The sequence below is a fragment of the Anser anser genome (assembly GCF_964211835.1).
Source record: "Anser anser genome assembly, chromosome: 18".
Classification (NCBI taxonomy): domain Eukaryota; kingdom Metazoa; phylum Chordata; class Aves; order Anseriformes; family Anatidae; genus Anser; species Anser anser.
Genome location: NC_139739.1, coordinates 5,125,342 through 5,146,580, shown reverse-complemented (window position 1 = coordinate 5,146,580; position 21,239 = coordinate 5,125,342). Strand labels below are relative to the sequence as shown.

Sequence of the window (21,239 nt, the reverse complement as noted above, 5' to 3'; positions counted from 1 at the left end):
GGAAAATGGTGAGATCGGAGGTAGGCAGGGAGTCAGACACTACATTAGAGACTTGTGTTCGTTGAGATCAACACGCAGAATTTGAGGCAAATATCACCAATCTATAGGAAGCCTCAGAGCTTTCCTGCTTAGAGCCAGGTGGAATTGTGACTGTAAACTAACTCTGATGTCATGACTCAGAGTATCATAAACCTTTGTTCATACACTGGTCTTGGTTCTATCAGAATTAATTTGGATAAAGTCCACTAGCAGTAATGTTGGTGTAAACATTTACTTCCACAGCTGCACCCATTATGCTGCTTCACAGAAAATCTGTACTTTTTTAGAAAGGGAAAATAACATTCATAAAACTCATGTGTTCTAGCCAGAGCTGAGAAGATGCACGTGCTCACATTTGGCCATTTGAAGTTAGGTAACACTACGGTTGACACTTCAGGAATCTGACCATTTATTTCATCACAGTTTCAGTCAGGGAACTTCCATCAATGTCAGTGGGAGCACTGTGCAAAGAGCAAGAATACGGAATATGAGCCCTAGATGCTTGAATTAGTTGAAGAGCAAACCTTATGTTCATCCAACCTTTCAATTGTAAGAAGGCAAGCATTCGGCCATGACTAATTTAGGAACTAATTCAACATTAAATTGCAGCAGAATGTGGAAGCAAAGTGACAGCTGTTTAATTAAACTCCAAATCCGATTAGATGGTGTTATCAAGAGAAATCCATGGGAGCCTGAGGTCATGAGAATGGTCCTGTTTACAGGCTGAATATTCTGTAAGTGGAATCTCATAGAATGATGTTAATCATAGCTTAGCATTAAGATTTCTCCCTCACACAAACATGGTACCTCATGAGAAACAGACCTACACTGCAGACCTGAAGGAATGACACAGAAAAGCCAATTGTGGTTTAATTTATAAGGAAAGTTTCCTGAAAAAAATAGAAAAGAGGCAGTCAGGCACTGTCCACCTTAAAGTCAAGAGTTCGTGCCTAACAGAAAAAGGACAGAAGAAGCAAACCCTTGCATGTTGTTGACAGCACTTGAATTGGTGGAGACAGTGGCTAAGGAGGAGAGCTCCAGGAGCTGCACTGTGCTTCCAACTATTGTTCAACCCATCACCCTTGATGAACAGTGACACCCTGGCCACACAGTTACAAAAGATGATGGAGCTGTGGGAGACAGAAAGTAAACTCCATGCACACCATTTGCAAACACCATAAATATTCCACTGATGAGCACAAAGTTATGCACCACAGGTTTCCAAGGCATCCTAGTCGGAGTGCTGCACAGAACGGTACTGCACTGCAGACAAGTGTTATGCTGATTTGTGAGTCTGGTGACACGACGCTTGCAGATTTGAGTTATTAATACTCCTAAGATTACAGCTGATTAACAAACTGATATTGTTAGGCATCAGATTATGTTTTATCTACATAATCCCATGATTAAAAATAAATTACACATTGAGCTTGCTGCCAACTGGATTCTCTGACACTCTACATTGACAGACAATTTATATGAGAAGGGAAAGAAGCTAACATTGCCTCTACATTCTCAGCACACACTGCAGAAGAACAGGAAAATTCCTACAGACCAAAGTTTTCTCCATTCCCTGAGGCAAATTCACCCCTTGGCAGACAGTAGGGGAAGACAAATTTTGGTGGTGGAATTTAGGTTTGCTCATTTCCTTGACTTGATTCCAATGCCATGAGCCCACCATATGTGTATCCTGTTTTGCTTCTCTCCTCATTTTATAAACATGAAGACTTTTACTTTGCAAGCAATGCTACATTGCAAAAGAAACGGGGTAATGCAGTTAAGCAGTAAAACCAAGGGGGACACCTTCTTACTTAATTGCATCCCTCAGTATTCAAACATGGATGCAGATGGAATCCAGGTTACTCTATGACTACAGTGAGAAGGAAAATGGAAAATAATGAACAGATTAATAGTAGTGAAAATCAGGCCATTCAAAATCTGCATAAGAAACAGGTTTATTTAACAAAAGTGGCCACTTCTGCAGTCTGTTTTTGACCAGGACAGCAGAACAAAAGATCCCAGTTTCTTTTGGATGCTAATTCTTTTTGACACTTGACAGCCCTGTGAGGTATCTTCTCTTTATTAAATCTTTGTTAAATGACCAACAATGGACATGGCACAAAAATTAAGGACAATACCTGCCCTGAAGAACAAACAATCCAGAAGTCAAACACAGATAAAACATCACCCATGGAAAGACCCAAAGGTGGATGTTGGCATTGTTCTGTCCTCAGCATGCACGGTATTTGTTTGAAGAGCTTGATCAGTGTGATGTCTCCAGTGAGGGTCTCCAGAAGTTTTGAAGAAGGTAAATGGAAGAAAGTTGGAAACAGGGATGTAAGGAAGGGATTCAGACTCATATTTCTCATCTCAAAGAGGAGTGGCCTTGACCGTCGTCAGTACACAGGTAAAGACCCCCAGTGCACAGGTTAGGCAGGGTCCCCTCACCCTTTTCTCTTGGGGATGGCCCACGGCAAGGAAAATAGTGGCAGATTCCTGGGGCCAGAAGGACAGAAAGCAAACACCACTCAGCTGGGATGGGAAGGTCTCAGGCTCAACTCAATCTTCCTTGTAGTTTTTGTGAGACATGTAATTTATGACAAAGATCTGAGTGTCTTTTCAAAATGGGAACTAAGTGTTCTGCAAATGCAATGCTCTTTTAATCAATGATCTTGTCTCTGTTTATAGTCTCCATATTGAGATAAATCTTAATTATTGCCCACTCCTCACCATTAGCAACAGACCATTCCATTTTCTTCCCTGCTAGTACAATTTTCAAATATCCTGCTAGTGGGACTTTTGAATCCTCATAAACTAAACTCTGCAGGCAGAAAAGGGGAATGAAGAATATATTAACAGATAGGAAAACAGAAAATTTTCTTTGGATTCCTGATGACTAATCCACACTTACTTTGCAGTGAATCTATCCTGTTAGCTTTCAAACTTGCAAAAGGGAACACACCCAATGATTACTTTGATGTAGCAGATGAACACTCAATTGCTAAATATAATTCTCTCATCTCTCAAAAGTGAGCATCTCCTTTAAAATGTAAGAAGAAAATGGAGCAACTGAACAAAATTAGCTATGCCTTAAATTGCTTTGTTCACTTTACAGTTTGTGACATAATTATACAGATGGAGAACAGTTATAAAGCCATTACTTAGACTTGTGTATCTGTACCTGTATGAAGGCTGTAGAGACTTAGAGTCAGCCCTCTGAAGGTCCTGTCACTTCTTGCACTTGTGAGTAATAGAAAATCAGACTTATTCTAACAAATTTATTTTGGAATCAAATATTTATTGTATTTAAGTTCGTCATATACAGTTTATAATGAGAAGTTAAAACTTGATTTCGGAGCTGTAATATTTTGCCACAGGCACCAAGACTAACCAAGAAATCTTATTTCCTCTCCGTTGTGGAATCCAAGCACTTCCATTAATATTCCTAACAGTAAAGTTCCACTGCCTGAATATTGCTGTTACTTGTGTTTATTATTTATATAAAAATAACCCCATTCTGGCTCCAGGTGATATCTGGATCTCAATATGCCGATCAATGAGTATAGTAAGAGACTGTTCCTACACAGCTATCCTAAGCTCTGTCTTTACCTAGCATACAGCAAGGTGGAATGAGAAATACACGATCCTTTCCCACAGAGTGCATGGGTTCAATTACAGTAATGATAACTGAACCCTTGGAGAACTCACATCCTCAGAGAAGTTTAGAAGCCCCATGTACCCAAATTGTGACAGACGGAATTGCCTGACCACCAAGCAGGTTGGAGAGGTACTCCCTCCAGCAGCAACAACCAGCATCCCTTCTGCAAGAAAGAGATGTCAGACAGACTCTCCCAAGACTAGAGACAAGTGAGCACACTGTCCCAACACTCCTTTCCACCTGTCATAAGAACTGTTATGCTACTTGAATCATGAATAACATGCACAGCTTATATGTGACAATACATTGAACTTGCGTTCAACACTTTTTTTAATGAATCAGGGCACAAGAAATAACTTCAAAACTTCCCTTCCACCCTCAATTACTCTGACAAGATGATCTCATTAGATAATCTAACCCCTCAGGTGATGGGAAATGCAAAATAGTGGCATGAAATAGAATCCACAGAACATTTTCACGTTTGACTGAGTCTTCCTCTACTGTCTCAAAAGCTGTAAATGTGCGCAGTTTGTCTTTTTTAAGCATCTATCATAATCAATGTGTATCAACAGTGACTGAGCCCCTGGCTGGGGGACTCTGCTTTGTCGGAGCTCTGACACTGAACTCTGTTAGGTACAACTCACTAAAAAGACAAGTATTTTGCTAAAGCTGTCTCTATTTCCTGTTGACTAGCATGGGTAAACCAGGATCCAATGACTGGTACATATTTTCAAAGAAAGAAGGTATTTCCTGCTGTGTGGAGGAAGAGTCTGTAAGTGACTTCAAAGAAAACAATTCTGGAACCACTTAAAACACAGAATAAGGACATAAGGACAACTGCAGGAGATAGGAAGCAGAAGCCCACATTTCATCTTTCTGTAACTACTTAAAATGTTGAATAAGAACATGAAGGTGACTGGAGAAGATGGGAAGCAAAAGCCCTCATTTTATCTCTCTCTATTTAGACATAAATGAAACAAAAAGACTGATTTTTAAAAAGATGCATATATGTAACGCAGGAAACCACCTGCTCTTCTTCTTTGTGAATTTCATTCCTTACTTGCAGTATTTTGCTAAATTGACTTAGAAATGAAAGCACTTACATAGGAACCATATTATGTAGAGAGAAAAGAATTGTACTTATGGGTTGAAATGTGGGTGATTACCTGAGATATTCCTACCCCAGCATCATTACTGGCTATTTTGAGTACAAAAAAATGCAAATAGATGAAAAGCTGTGAAGCGACAGGTTAAAAGCCCTTACTCTGAGGCCGATATAATTGAACAACTTCACTCTTGTTTCAACCCATTTTCACCTAAGGATATAAGTATGCTTATGGATATCTTTGAATATAAGTATACCTCATGTATAAGCAATTAACTGCCCTAAATTCTCCTGAAAATTCAGGATTTTATATATTTATGCAGTACATAAACTATATGTATTTCATATATAGTAGACATGTGACAACATCTACATTACATACCCAGAAGTATATTTTTCTTCTAACGAGCACTTTTAGAAGAGTAGCCACACACTTGGAAAATAGAGTGGCGATAAACATATCAAGATTATTACTTCAGTGGCTGTAGCTACTTACAACATTCCCAGAAAAGGATAAATATTTGTTACTGATTCCAAAAGCTTTGGCAATAAAATAGCCTCAGAACCTGCAAAGTGTTCGGTCCTTTTTAATCTCAAAAAATAGCTTTTCATTTACTCAAACATCTAAGGAATAATTGTCTGAAAAAGCCTTCAGCTATGATGAACACCTCTCATGTTTTTCTCCATTGCTGAATGGTCCTATTAAGTTTATCACAGATGGGAGTGGGAATATTGGTAAAGCCTGAATGGGAGAGAAAGACAATAGCCACCTGGTGATTTTATAATGGAATGGTTCATGGATGCTTAAGCAGCCATGGATGGAGCTATGAGATATCTTTTTGCTGAAATCATTTCATGGCTTACAGCTCTCCTTTGTTGCAAAAAGACTAATACATGAAATTTGTCAATTTAAGGCATTTTCTAGGCTCAAGATGTGTCAGTCATTTGCTTTCCTTTTTCATGAGTCTGAGGAAGTTATTTGGAAAAGGACCCCCAGTTAAATTGGGTTTGCTTCATCATTAAGCAGAACCAGCACAGCTCCGGTGATGTCTCCGGTCTGTGTGACCACCATGGGAACATAGCTGGTAGTAAAAAGGCAATTTTCATTAACAGTTTGAAATTCTTCCCATGTTCATTTCAATTAAACCTGCGGCACTGTTATATAGTTGGCCATATATCTGTAATAATATTGCTGTAATAGTGGTAACCGATAGTTGCGGATTGAAAAAATACAAGCATATTAGCACACGTGCATGGGTACACAGACAATTCCACGCAACACATATATGTGAGTAGTCTGTATCCACACATACACATATCCAACTACACTGGAAAAAAGATTATGATGCATTCTGTGTTAATAGAAGCCATATACTTATTATAGACAGATAGAGGCAGAAATTTTCATTTTATATATAAGATATTTCTATGTCACATATTTCCTACAGCAAATTTTTGCAGCCATCATGCTTTAAAACATTACCCCACTGAAATCAGCAGTGATCTTGCCAGTGGCTTCAATAAAGCCAAGCTCTATTCTATCAAGTGTTACAGAGTAAACCCTAAAGAGTCCTCCCTAATGTGCTTCCCTGCAGTAGGACCTGCACTTCTACATAGCCCTGCTGACTTCAACCTGAAGGACTGGTGTCCTATTCCTCGGGCAAAACTGATTTAGTCGTCTATAAAGCTAATGATATGACAGATACAAGGGCTTTTCCACCAATTAGTGATAATCTGGATCAGTGTGACACTTTTGCTGTTGTGAGTTTCTCTCTTAACATGTTGCAAATGTCCTCTGTGTTTGAAATGAATTTAGCATCATCACTGACATCACTGGCTGGGTGCAGCCTGTGGAGACAGAGTATAACAGTAACACAGAGTCCTGCTGGGCAGCAAGGATGCAAATCTCAGTGTGGTTTCCCTGTGGTGGGAGTCAAGAAGCTTCACGGTGAGGACCTGAGAGTACCTATACCTATATAAAACAAATACCTCTGTGTACTTTTTATGTGTTTTAGTGTGTAGTGCTGTTTTGCTCAGCAGTAGCAGGAAAAGTGGTCAAGAAAGTACATTTTGTGTAAAATTAAATTGTTTTCTGTAAATTAAACCACATACTGAAGAAATCCACAGTAACAGACAAAAAACATGGCATTTTCAGGGATGTGCTTCACCACAGCTCCACTTGACAGTTTGCAGCTCTGGGGAAAGATTGAAATGCCTAAGAATAGAGTGCCATTTATATGCTTGTAGGCATCATGCCTGGCCTCCAGATGCTCTTCCAGAAGGGCACAGGTGTCCTGTAGGTCTTGTGTCATACCTGGCAGTCCTGGATGGATGGCTGAGACTCTACAGTATATAACGGTATTAGACACCTATGTATAGTCACCCAGCTCACTTCTTTCTTTCTTCTCCTGACTTAGGAAGGTAAGTTTCCAATCTTCCATCTCTGTACTACAGCTCCCCATCTACATGGGGGCTACATCCTTACTCTTTCTGGTTAACAGCAGAAGCAGAAACTTCTTTTACAGCACATAAAAATATGGTACCTACTATAATCTGCTCCTGGAATTTCAGCTGAAGCCCCCAGATTCTGCTGATATAAACCCTGTTTTATATAGTGCTGCAAGCCACACTGACAGAGCATAAACAGCTTGGTTTGGATGAGGGATGTAAAATATTATCTAGCCTGACTGCCTCACAGAAGCTGCACGGCACTAATCACAGTATGAGGTGGGATGTACTATATAGCTGGGGTGAAGCAATTTTAAATGCTTTATGGACTTTAAGGATTAAGTACCCCCTCCCTCATATTTCCTTTTTTTAAGTAACTGGGGTATTGCATGATACATAGATGACTTTTATGACCACTGTGGAGGGTTGTGAACTTGTTTCATCTGTGTAGATTAATATGTCATTGATTATTAATGAGCATGAATACTATATAGTAATAATAAATATTTATTTTAACTAAAACCACATGAAAGCTACCAGGGCTGTCACTGTTAGTACTTTCTCCCTCTAATGCGGAGTATTCATCTAAAAATTTCTTAAAGTCCTCAGTTTTTGACCATGGAGTGCATATTAACACTTGGCTCAGGTTCCTGGATTTCAGAACTCTATTTAAACCACAGTGGAAAAGAAACAGACAGCTTCTGCTAAAATCTTTCAATTTAATTTAGTCTATTTTAGAAACAGCAAGAGAAAATTTCTAGTTTCTCTTTCCTTATTTTGGCTATACAGCCTTAATTTTTGATAAGCACAATCTGTAACCAAGACACAATAGAGCTTCTTTTGGAACTGCTATGAAAAAGTAGTAACAAAAATGCAGAAAATAATCATTCTTATTATTATTTCCTATCCTTGCCCCTAGATTATTTTCCCTTTTCAAACAGCTTATTGATTTCACTGACTTCACAGCAGGTCCACATAAGCAAAGCACACAGAGGGCAGGAAACAGATTATTGCATTAATGAGAGAAGATATTGTACAGACATCAGAAACTTAGTACAGTTAAAAAGATGGGAGAGAGTGACATACAAGAAAATTAAATTATTGACTAGACACATGACTAACAGACTGGTGTGTCTTACCATTTATAGGAAGAAAAAATGTCATAAATGTAGGCAGGGGTGAAGTATAGAAAGTATACATAATCACAGATCCAATTCTTTCCTCCTGATTCAAGCAAAGATGCCCTTTACCTTCAAGGGCTGTTTTGCACGATCGTGCTAGCTAGAGATTCAAGGTTGGAGAAGCATCCTTGAAAGACATTGCCATGCCCATTGTGTGAGTCAGTGATATGAAGGACAAAGGGATCAAATCCCTTTGCTTAAGGCAGTATTTTATGAGTATAACCTGAAGCAAACACAGTGACCATTATCTTTATCTGAGCATCTAAGAGCAACTTACAACACTGAAAGAGGCTTGAAAACAGGTTTTAGTGCTTGAAAGCTTGTCTGTTTTTTTTCTAACTCTGTCGGATGACCTCATAAAAGACATTATCTACAAACCTTGCTTCACTTATGTTTTTACCCTTCTGGACCAGAACAACATTGCCAGTACCAAGTGGGGGAGACTGGAATTCATGTTTAAGCAGAAAGCTTTCACTGTTAAAGGATTTGAAGTACAGAATGATCCTGTAACATAGGAAGTACTATGTCCTTTCTAAAGATGAGTGAACTGGTGTGTGAGTTCTGACTAGATACAAAATAAGCAGAAACTAAGTCCAGGCATGTGGCTCCTGGTCCATCAGACAATTCCTATTTTTGCATGTCAGAGTCTCCTCAGTGCTTAATGAGTAGCCCATAATTTGAATGAGGTAAGAGCAGTGAGGAGGAATTACTGAGTCTCAAATGACTTATTTATTTCCACACCAAGCTCACTCCTGAAGCTTCCAGGCATTCTTAAAACATATGCCGCGGGATACTTGGTGCCAGCTGGCAGTTCCTCTCTTAGTCACCGCTTTTCAATGCTTGCAATTGACATTTTGTCCCAGATCCAGAATCTAAAACATAGTGTTTTCTGCTGGCTCAGTTGAAGCTTCAAGTCATATAAAACTTCTTGATATTGGCACACAGGCACGTCGTACCCTATACAAAATGATTCCAAAGTACATCCAGGTCTTAGACCGATCGGTTTGGTTTCAGCTGCTGACATAATATATGCAGCAGGAGGCCTTCTGCCTTCTGTTAGCTCTCCAGAATGAGAATTCAAGATCACTAAGAGGTTATAGCAAACCTTTTGGATTTCATTCAATTATGCAACGTTTTAGAACACAAAAGGAAGAAAATGCACCTTTAAATCACACAAGGTGATTTTGTCCACATGCACTTTCCTCACCTGCATCTAGTGAAATCTGTTTATGCAAATTAAAATAAAAGTGTTATGCCTGGGTAAAATATTTTTACATTAAAGAAAAGAAAAAAAAAAAAAGACAAGCAGGTAAACTAGTTCAAAATGGCACACTGAGAGGAAAACTCCATAATGAACCTGAAGGTTTAGTCTTTCAGAAGTAGCTCGGGGGTACAAGAATACAGATAAAGGGGCAAATGTCGGATAAGGACAGGAGAGGCTGTGCTGCAGAACCACACTATCTGTAAACACAACATTATGTGGTCGATTAACACACTAGTGTGCTTTTTAATATTGAGTTTACAGGTTCATGTTTCCCTCTCTCATTTTTCTTAAACTCCCCAGTGAACTTGAACTATTTCTTCTACACTCAGTTTAATCAAAATACTCATTTCACAACCTCCAAAACATGTACAGATCTTGTCCTATAGGCCTTGGAGAGCAAAGTACAGCGTACTCACTAATCCTGATAGTGACAGTGAGCATTCAATATTCAACTGCTGTAATTAACAAAGCTGTGCTGCTGCTATTTTTCAATGATAGAGGATTTCCAAAACCAAATTGCAGGAATAAATTACATCATTACAGCCATATTATTGTTTTGTGAGGTAACAGATCTTGCGGAAAGGCAATCAGTTTTGATAAAGAAAAGATTAGATGACTAGGATCTGATTAAAATTAATATCAGCTTTACTTTTGTTTCCATTTGTTTCCTGAAATTCCCTCTCTCACCAGTGTGCTGGCTTGCTGATACTCATGCTATGTTGCTGGTGCTTTAAATATTAGGCATGACTTGTTTCTGATGGAAGAAAAGATCTTGATAGGTTCACTGTCTGTGCCAATTTACAGCAACGGGGCCACTGCCACACTGTATGAAGTTTTGGTCTGTTAACTTATAGCCATCTAGTATATGTGCATCAATCTAGAGAGCTTTGGCTTTGGAGAAAGGCTTTTGCATACTGCCCCTCTGGCTTAGCAAAGTACTAACAGCAGCCCAAACTTTGGTGCTGTCTTGGAACCCCCTTTTGTTTCTGAGGTTATGCACTGATCAAATCCTCTCACCACCGCTGCTTCCCATGTCTTTTAGCATCTGCTGCACAGAGAAGCAAAGAGAAAAGCCAGAAGAGTGGTGCTGGCTTTCTCACCAGGGCACTACTGACCCCCATCCTAGGTTTTACTGTTTTATCTCCCTCAAGCACAGCTACGGACTTCAAAGTATAGATTCCTAATGAATTCTATGACAAACATCCTCAGTGATGAGAGTCTGGCTGGATAATGAAGTGTAAACTGAAAGCTGGGTAAGGCAAACATGCATCTAATAATAAACCAAAGGTGAAAAGTTGCTGGGTATTTTAATCCTTGGGGTAGCTCATTATAACATTGAGGCTTAAAAAAGTCCTGGTGATTTTTATTTTTTTCCCCATGCTCACTCATTGCCTTCCATTATAGTAAAGTCTCCTGGTTGTCTAGTTAGTCTCTCTGCCAAGCTAGAGCACCTCAGGACCTCATTAATTAGGGTCCAGTCTAAAAAATTCATAATTCTGCTAGGTATTTCACCTGATGGTGAAGAATTAAGTACTCCCCAGAAACATTAAAACTTTCTTTACAGATCAAAACCATAATTAAAAAGTTGCTAATTAATAGAATTTTGTCCTATTTTTCAGTATGGGTCAGAGTTAACCTACTTAATGGTTACATTGGCTGAGCACACGCTGTGTTTGCAAACATCCCTGGTCTGCTCTGACAGTCACTGCTCATCCCAGCATCTCGATAAGTGATAGCATGAGAAGGTGGAGACCACTTTATTCTCTAGACTAAACCAGAAATCTTTGTCACCTGAAATAAATTTGGGCAGTGTCTGGACTTGCATTTATCAGTTAAGACAATTGATTGATAGCTAAAGCTAATAAAAGAGCATGAGTTTAGACAATAAAAAAAAAAGCAAACTAATAAATTAACTTTCATAGGGGAAGGCATTATCTGGCAATCAAGAATCCTCCTTCAGCTCTGCCAGCAACTCATGAATGAACTCTGTAACATTCTCCGTTCTTCCTTCTCCATTCCCATTTCACACAAATCCCCCACAGCAGAAGTGCAGTGCAGTAGGAGAATCAGAATCAGGCACAGCACTTGCCTACCACTGTGGGCCACGGGTGAATTCTGACGAATCACCTATCTCACACTACAGCCTTACAAGATAGCAACTTCTCTGCCTTTAAATTCCAATTCTGTTTTAGCTGCAAACTTGGGCAGAATGTCAGCCTCGGAAAGCAGTCTCCTGCCACTGCTCAGTAGTGCTTCTCTTCCCACTGTCTCTGCTGGCAGTGAAGGCAGCAGTGGAGGGCACATGTGATGAATACAGTCCTTAGCAGACACAGCATCAAAACACACAGTCGTGGACTGTCTTTCTCAAGCACCATCGTCTGGGACCAAAACTCAATTTCTGCTGGCTCATTATTATGTCTCTGCATGGTCTCTGCTCACATGCATGTGGCAGCTGTGAAATTGACTTTGTGGTTATGTTAAACAATCAGAATTTTAATCAGCTGTCATTTCAAATATAAACTGTTACTTAAGATGTCTTCTTCCGATAGACTGGTATCATAAACCTGAGCCAATACTTACAGCAGCCCTCATATCTAGCCCAATATATCATAAGTACAAAACTATCTCCAGGCTTGACAAGTTCCACATGCAGTACCATGAACCAATACCAAGAAATCTGCAGCAGAATGAGGACTTAGCCAGGTTCCAATGCTGAGAAGAAGCACAGAAGCATCCAGCGCTGTGCCATGCTGTCAGAAGAAAGAGACCATGACCAGAAGACTTCTAACGTGCACGACGGATTGGCATCGAGAACAGACAGGCTGGGGGATCTCAAGTCTTTACTTCGTGCTTCGTTAGGATGTAAATGTGGTGTGATGTCTGGTGTCTCAGTGTCCATACTTTGCCCTTCGTGGAGCTCAGTTTATCCACCTTTGAACACCTTGAATTTCATCATCTTGACTTGTGGACTGAAAATTTTCTAGAGAGGATTCTGACTTGCCTGTCATCTGCCTGTGCAGCATTTAGGTATTACCATAACAGCAAAAGTCCAGTAATTGAGTCGCTGGCTGTCTCACTGCACGTTCTGGCTGATCTGCAAAGTTTTGTTTGGTTCACAGAATTTCTCTTTTGTCAAGGCTGAGCGGCATATATATTAAGCCTTGTATTGACATCTCTCTACTACAGGCAGGGGAATTGGCCAAAAAATACAAAAGTTCTCTATATGGCAGAGATATTTTACAGAACACTTTAAAAATCTGGAAGCTGGCTGGCTCCACCTCTCCCCAGCTTTTTAAAAATTCCCAAGTAATCTATTCAACAGCATTGTCAGATATGAGGGATGCTGAAAGAGGAAACTATATATGCTGTTGCACTGCATAGAAAATGACATATAACTCGATCCAGTGGAAAAAAGTAATTCCAGCCAGCTGAGATAGCCTTATTGATCTATTCTCATTTCCTGCAAAAGGTAGGAGTGAATATGAACATAGCAAAGAAAAGGAAAACAGAAGCTAGAATCAAAAGTGCAGTGGTTTTAGAAATGATGACTGGGACTTAAAAGGGACTATTAAATTGAGCCATTTTAAGTTCTTTATGTTGTTTGCATCTTCTGGCCAAGTTAGAATCAATGGACAACAGTACAACAGTTCATCTTTTTTTTTTTTCTTCCCACTTTTGTTTCCTGATGGGTAGACAACAAAAGAGCCAAGTCTTATCAGATAAGATTAATCAATATGCATAGCAAGTCACAGCTCAACACATTATGTGACAGAGCCAAATTACAAGCAGGTATGCAGGCTCCTGAGTTCATCTGGTATAAATATAGAGCAATGACACAAACTTTAGTGAAATTATATTCACCGTAAACCTAAATGAAGGAATGCTACCCTCATTTAAACGACTGTAACCTACCACGAGGGAAATGGTAGGCATATAAGTGATCTGGACTACTGCTTCTGCCCTAGCATCAGAAGATTTTAAGTCTGGTCTCTCACTCAGCACACAGTCCTGTAACTAAACTCTACAAATTTTTACTTCTTGGTATTATTTAGGGCTTCACAGATCATTTAATTTGTTAGTATTACTAATAGTAACAGGATAGCTTTTACATGAAATAAATCTGTTTCATGTTATTTATGTGATGTGATTCATAATTTAATTATCTGAGACAATACTTGTCAGCTGAAAAGTTCAGTATGCAGATTTTCTGTTAGTTTGCTTGCGATAAGCAAACTGGGAAATGGATGAGTTTAGATAGCCTCAGATTTTGCCCTTTGGAAAACTCCTGAACCGTATGACTCCTAGCTGTGCCTGTTGCCTCCTGCATCGTTCAAGACTCAAAGACTAATGGGAGTGAGAATCCTGCACTTCTGTGACCTTGAAATAGATGGAGCTTTATGGTGTGAAATTGCAGACTGTGCAGAGAGAACTCTATTTATTTAGGTCCATATTTTAAAATGTAATATAGGGACTTAGTTTCCCTTCATTGCAATGAAATACCTTAAAAAATCTTTATCATAGAGAATGGCGTACATATAAGTGTATATAAAACAACCGCTGCCTTGCAAGCTAAATTTTCAGTCATCTGTGTTTTAATGGAAAGCAAGTTAACAAGGATACATAAAAATGTCAAAAAGCATTTTCGTCTGAGTCACAGCTCTTTGTCTTAAATGTCCATTCACTTCTGCAGCAGAACCACCATTACACTGAGTTCTGAATGTAAAGAAAGGCACTTGGAGACCAAACAACTCAGTACATAGCAAAAAGTATGCGCGGAACTCTGTTGCTTAATGATAAGCAGAGGAGACTCTCAGCTCCACGTTATTGCTGGGTTTGCCAGGGTATTCTGTGTAACAATTCTGAACTTGGATTAAAAAAAATTGAACTTGGATTAACCAGCAGTTATTATGGAAAGAAAAGATGCAGTTTACATCACTAGAAAGGCAGGGTGTGTAGGAACAACTGATATCTTTTATTAGACCCACTGATGCTGTTGGGAGAAAAGACAAGCTTCTGAGTGTGTGAGGTGTGAAACAGCAGCAACCGCGCACACGTATGCCTGAGAACCACTCCAACTTGAATTTGCTTGCAAGCAGTTATCAATGGATTATAGAGTTGAATGAATGAAGCCTGAAAGACCTACCAGAAGTTTAGTATTAGAGTCATTTTAAAGAGGAAATATGCATGGATGAGCAAGTTACATGGCTTTCCATGGTGACAAATGTCTTTTGGAGTACATTGAGACAAGAACTCTGCTCCTGACATCAGGTTTATACTTCAGCACTTTAAATACCTGGATTTCATGCAAGTCACAGTTAGAGATCAACTAATTCAAAAAGAGTTTATCCATATGATTAAGGACTACCACTGCAATTCCATATACAGGCACCCAGATTGTCTTGCATAAACACTAAACCACTGATTCATCAATCTACCTTCCAGAAGGAGTTATCCTTCAATACCAACGTGCCTTACTGGCATCAAGAAACGAACTTATAAATAAGTCTTTTACCTGGTTCTATCCCAAAGCAAAATTCAATGGTATTAAAATCTGTATTATACGCTTAAAGCATGAGAAGAAATCTCTTGCTCGATTTTCTAACACATGGCCTAATCTTTAACACAAATATATAGACTTCTTCATTGAGATTCATGTGTGCATGAATGCTACAAACGTGAAAAATTTCCTTTTTTTTTTCTTTTTAATCTAGTCAAGTGGCAAAATCAATATAGTTGGCTGCATTTGCACATGACAGGATAGAAATTTGAGGAAAATGGGGGAAGTAAATTAACCAACCTTGTACACCTTAATTGGTAAGTTCTGAGGTTACGTGTGATTAATTGAAGAGGTTTTCAAAAGCTGCTTAGCAGATAATTAATTAAGCTCCTATGAAAGCACTTTTCTAATTGATCCTGCAACAAGTAACATGAAATCAGAAATGCTCGAATAGGACATGACTCAGACAGTAGATTTCTCTACTGGAAGGTTCAATCTTTGCGATAGATTTTTCCTGTCAGCAAACAGTGGTATATATTTTGCTTTAAAAGATCTTTTTATTTTCTTTTTTATCTCCCCTAATTGCTGAATTTTACAAGCCTGAGTTTCTGTAGCTGTAGTATTTTGCAGCTGTTGTGATTTAAGTAAGTGAGGTAAGAGATCTGAAGGAGGGGTTGTGTGCCTGAAATAGCATCTATCTTTCTCCATCTGTATCAGTTGGTCTAATAAATGACATTACCTTTTAACACGTCTTGCCTCTGTTAATTATTGCTACTCAATGATGGAAATACAACAAACAAATTTAATCTCATCCTTTGATGAGAACCTCATGCAGCCTGCATGAAAGGTACAGGGAGTGGATGGTTACACCAAGTGTCAGACTCAAGATTTTGGTAAAGTACTACATATGTGTGATGAGGATCCATTTATGATGCATCATTCCCCACAGTACATACTTAAATAAATTATAAATAAATTCTCTTATTTGAGAGTTAGAAAGCAACAGAAGTGGTTAGAATTACATTTTCTTTACTTTTCTGTCTCATTTTTCTCTCTAAATACCTTGAATGGTGAAATGTCCTCCAAAATTACTCAGATTGATTAACTTCTGAGCGCAGGAAAAAATATACTTACCTGAAATTTACATCTTTTTTTTTTTTCCCTGGGAAAAAGTTATTCTACTTATTCTCAGCCCAGTACCTTTAATATTTCTCTTGCTCATTTTATTTCACTGTTGCGTTCACCGTAGCAGCATCACTGTGTTGCTGCTTCTTACTTGTACATACTACTTAGCTGCATACTTAGGCACACAGAATCTGGATTCTACTAAAATCCTCTCTTTTGATTGTATGATGAATTTCCACTGATTTTTCAGCAGCTGCATCCTACAACTTGCTCTACTGATCCAAAATCTGTAAGGCTCTCTTAAAATTTTAGGTTCAGTTTTTACTGGCAATGTTTCTTTAATCTCTTTCAATCCAAAATATTGTAGCATCAATTCCACTAATCTTTTGAAGGCCCTCTTCTTTTTCATCTTCTTTTTGTAACATAATCAGTCATAGGCCAGTAAAGGATAAAAGATCTTTTGTGTTTCATAAGTTTCAGAATTTGGAATGGCTCACATGAGAGATGCTTTACTCTGTGAGTCACAGATGACCATTATATCATTAACAAGACACACAAAAGTTTGCTGCTTTCATCTCCAGAGGACTGACTAGGACGCCCATCAGACCAATGGCAGAAACTCAGTCAGATCTTGGAAATCCCACATCCTAGTCCAGCACAATAGCAATGGCTCCTTCTCTCTCCCCGGTCCTCCCCTCCCCCCCCCCCCCTTTTTTTTTTGGCCAACTTTATAAACTCTGAATGACAGATTTTACTTTTGATGTTAGCAGTGTTGCAGTAGGAACACTCCATGCTTAAATCAATATAATCCTCTCTACCCTCTAGAGGATTTATGAAACACACTTGCTGATAAACATTGAGATCTAATTTCTGTGCACAATAATGCGCGGTTGCTTTACAGTGTGTAGTAGAGATAAAGAGTGTGGTCTGACTTCTCAGTAGATACAGTATCCCCCTCTCTCTTTTCAGTGTGGCTCTTGTTTCTGAACAGGAGAATTGCCAGGTAATCAGCTCAGCTAGCGATTAATGCCTAAATGAAGAAAGCACCCTGGCTGGATCTGCAGCCTTAGCTAACAGAAAACTGTGAAAATTCCCTTTATCTACTAATATCCTGCTAGCAAAGCCAATTTTGCATTGGCATCTCACCCAACTGGATTCTATTAACACAGTATATTTTGGCTCCAGCCAAGTGTTATCACAAATTACAGAAATGAGATAAATAAACACAAGAAAGCTTTGCAAAGAGAAAGGTTTAATGATTTCATTGTTTGAACCCTTTGAAAAACCCACAGTACATCTGATGGGAATAAAGGATCTCACCTTATATGATTTATACCTGACAAAATTCATTAATTTAGACTTCCAGTTCTTAGAATAACCCTTGTAAGTGGATTAATTTTAATATGGAATAGACATAAGTCTTGGCATAAAGCTTGAACCTTTTATGCAAGTGCAAAGGCATTAGACCCTGTCATGAAATATTAAGAAAATCTTGATTCCCTCAGGTATGGAATATAGAAAGAAGCTGGTGAATTCTTTCAAAAAATGAATAAGAAAGAGATGTTAAGTCCATCAGTAGACAGACGTCTGTCATTTGGTACTGGAAGCTACAGAAGGTATCTCAAAATAAAACCTGACTAGAAAAGACTTCCTTATGCACATTTTCAGCCTTTAGAAGACGGAAGTTCAAATATGTATTCCCTGCTCAACTCCACCAGTAATGAGGACAATTATTTTCTTCTCAGATCTGGAATGCAGCACAGGTTTTCTGCTGACTTAACAGAGTTTGGCTCAGGAAATTGCTGGGCATGACCTCATTTGTTATGAGCAGCAGTTTCACTCTTCAAAGGGGAAGAATATACTGAAGACTAGGACTTCCAGGAAATAATGCTCATCTAATTATCTGCTGCAAACCATAGAACATTGTTCAAAGAAAAGGCTGCCAGGATTCCACCAACAAGATTATTCACAGGAGAGGCAAAATTCACAAATGGGATGGATATGTCTAACTCTTCTTCCAAATCCTGATCTCTAACATTGAGTAACTGTAGCACTTCCAGTTCCTCTGTTTAATTGACTCTTCATCCTGTTCTAGATATCTGGCAGCTCTGTGCCTCTCCCTTTCCTGATGTTCAGGACGTGTAAAATCAATGCTCAGACCCTACTTCAGCATGTACGCAGTCTCTTAAACCACTACGGAAAAGGCCAGCAAAAGTAGTACCAGCCTCAGCCTACTGAGGACCAAGCAACTTATTCTTTAGCAAAAGGTGCTCAAGGGACCTTGCAAGTTCAAGCTCTGTAACAGCAAAATTAGAAATGGATAGTTAAATCTACCTGGCTATGTGCTCACAACTAGTAACCTGGAGGAACTGTGCATGGCAGAAATTCAAGATTTAAAGTCTGAGAGAGATTTCTAAAGTGGTAGCATCCCTTTCTTCTATGGTTTGAAATTGTGTGACATCTATGAACCGTTAAACATGGGCATGATTTTAGCAAGTCGTCCTATAAAGCTATAAAATGGGAGGCAGGGCAGAGAGCCCTCCCTTGCAAATCTGTCTGAGGCCTGGTGTGTGTTTTCTCAGACCACATACAGATCAGATGGAGCAACATGCTGAAACAGTTTCTTACCATTGCCAATGGAACAATTCCAACAAGATCCTTTTGGCAGATGAAGATTTCAGACAAGGTTATGTCTGTTGTCCCTTTCCGAGGGTATTCCACCTGCCAGGTGATGGGCTGCGTTCCAGAAAGGCTGCTGAAACTGGCTATTTCAAAGTTCATCTGCACGACCTCATTGAATAAACTGTTACTTCTGAAAGAGGAAAACAGGGAAAGGCAAGAGCTATTACTTTTGCTGAAGATGGCAAATGAAGTGAATCATATTAGCTACTAGAAAATGCAGCTATTTATATGCAGATATAACACAAGGCCCCTTCCAATCTACAACTTCTTCAGAGTATACAAAGTGAAATTATTCAAAATGAGTCAGGTGCTCTTAGTATGGACACTATGTGGGGGGATAAAACCCAGGATTTTCTGTCTGATGAAAGAAAAACATACTTACTCCATTACATGTTTATTATGACCTTTGTAAGTATAATTCAATCCTACAAGATGGATTTGACCCCTATCGGCCAAACTTAAGCCCAGTGCAGTTTATGATGACAAACAGCCCAGAATTAGCCCAGCCAAAAAGACAAACAAGATTCATTGTACATCCCTGTCACCAAATTTGTATAAATCCTTAGCAATCAAACTTGGTGTAACTGAAGTAGATATATATAGCATATATATATATATATATATAGCATATAGGCAGCCATTAAAAAAATGAACATGGTTAAATGGCAGAATGAAGAGAATATTTTAAGCTTAGAAGTATGTTCTGGATATTAAAAAAACATGCATCTGAAACCAAACAGAAAGAACAAAGCTACGGCAAGTAAAATATACCCTAAATTCAGGAAACATAAGATAATTTGAATAATAAACAGAAAAGACAGGCTGAAATTCTTTCTTTCACCTTAAATTTCTTTAACTTAATCAGAAATAAAAGTATACAAAATAAATTTGCTAGACTACCTGCTACTTTAATTTAAAAATAAATAGATATTTTACATGCATCAGAAAATATACATTAACTTTTCCAGTGCTTTCCAAATGTCTTTCCGTATCATAGAAAGTTCTGATATTTCACAGCATAGTACTTCTACCAAACCCTATGCTGTAATAATTTCAAAAGTAAGGGAAAGATGGGCATCTTCCTAGCTTCTGTAACCCAGTTCCAGCTTCATCACACTTTTGGATGTACTCACCAAATAACAGCTTCAATTTTTTCCTCTGTTTTTTTTTTTTTTTAATGTACAATACACAAAGGTCCATTTCTGAGAAAATCTGTCAAGAACTGATCATGTAAAAAGCACTTATATTTTGAAATGCTAAACTTTCTTTTTACCTCTTGAACAGAAATCACCATTTTATTACTTAAGACATATTTTGTGCTTTACTTTGCATGATTACTTTGAAAGTAAATGTGTTCCCCTGATAATTATTATTTTGATTATGGGATTTCATTTGGATGGCTTACCCTGGAAAGTCTTAATACTGCCTAATGCTTAAAATTTATTTCCTTGCTGTTTTTTTTTTCTCTGTAAAAAGAGAGACATCGCAACACTTTTGCAATGGTGGCATACTTCCTCCATGCATTTAAAGAGTGATTTTGTGTGGTAATGCAATAGATGGATGGGTTTAGCAATTCATAACTCAAGACTGGCCTATTCCCTTTTGAAGAGTTCCTACTAAATAAATCTTAGAGCTTGTAAATACAAGGCAACTGTTATAACTGTAGTTTACACACTTCTGGGGCATCTCAAAATGAATACATACTGGATTGAACTTCGTAATTTATTTGAAAGCATGATTATATGCAAAGATATCTGAACCACCTGAGCTACAGCGTTCATTTAGCTCTTAAAGACACCATTATGCCTTAGATTAATGACACCTGAAAGGCCATTATTTTCACCATTTCTAGATCTGATGCTGTGACTGACAGAAAAAGTTTTTACTTTTGATTGACTATCTCAGTGCTTTCACTTTTGTTAAACAGGGAATAAATTTTTGCACACATCAGAGACGCTCTTAGAGTGAATATATGTCTGGAAAGTCTCCCTGATCAAGAAGTCTACAATTCTCTAAATAGCCTCTGAGCAGATGTGAAATGTGTAGCTTTACAACAAAATCCCACAACTCTGCTGGTAGGACCAGAGAGCAATAGGTGGGAATTTACAGGTGGGAAAGAGCTCATTTCCAGCCAGCCCATTGATTCCTGATGCATTGCCATAGGTGAGGGCTGATCAGCTCCTTCTGGCTCCTAGCTCTTGATTTACACCACCTATTTTTCCTTGTTACTTCATTTTCCA

At 38.6% G+C, this 21,239-nt stretch overlaps 1 protein-coding gene across 5 annotated transcripts in view; it reads right to left on the bottom strand.

Moving 5' to 3' along the window:
* The window catches only part of TMEM132C (transmembrane protein 132C), a 205,531-nt gene that overhangs the window by 36,398 nt on the left and 147,894 nt on the right, over positions 1-21,239 (bottom strand). For all 5 annotated transcript variants that reach the window (XR_014573649.1, XM_083804468.1, XM_083804467.1 and 2 more), the window contains one exon: positions 18,946-19,129. Coding sequence is in view for 4 of the 5 variants with exons in the window: in XM_083804468.1 (XP_083660594.1) it covers positions 18,946-19,129 (184 nt within the window). In the remaining variant the exon portion in view is untranslated. The remainder of the gene's footprint in view (positions 1-18,945; positions 19,130-21,239) is intronic.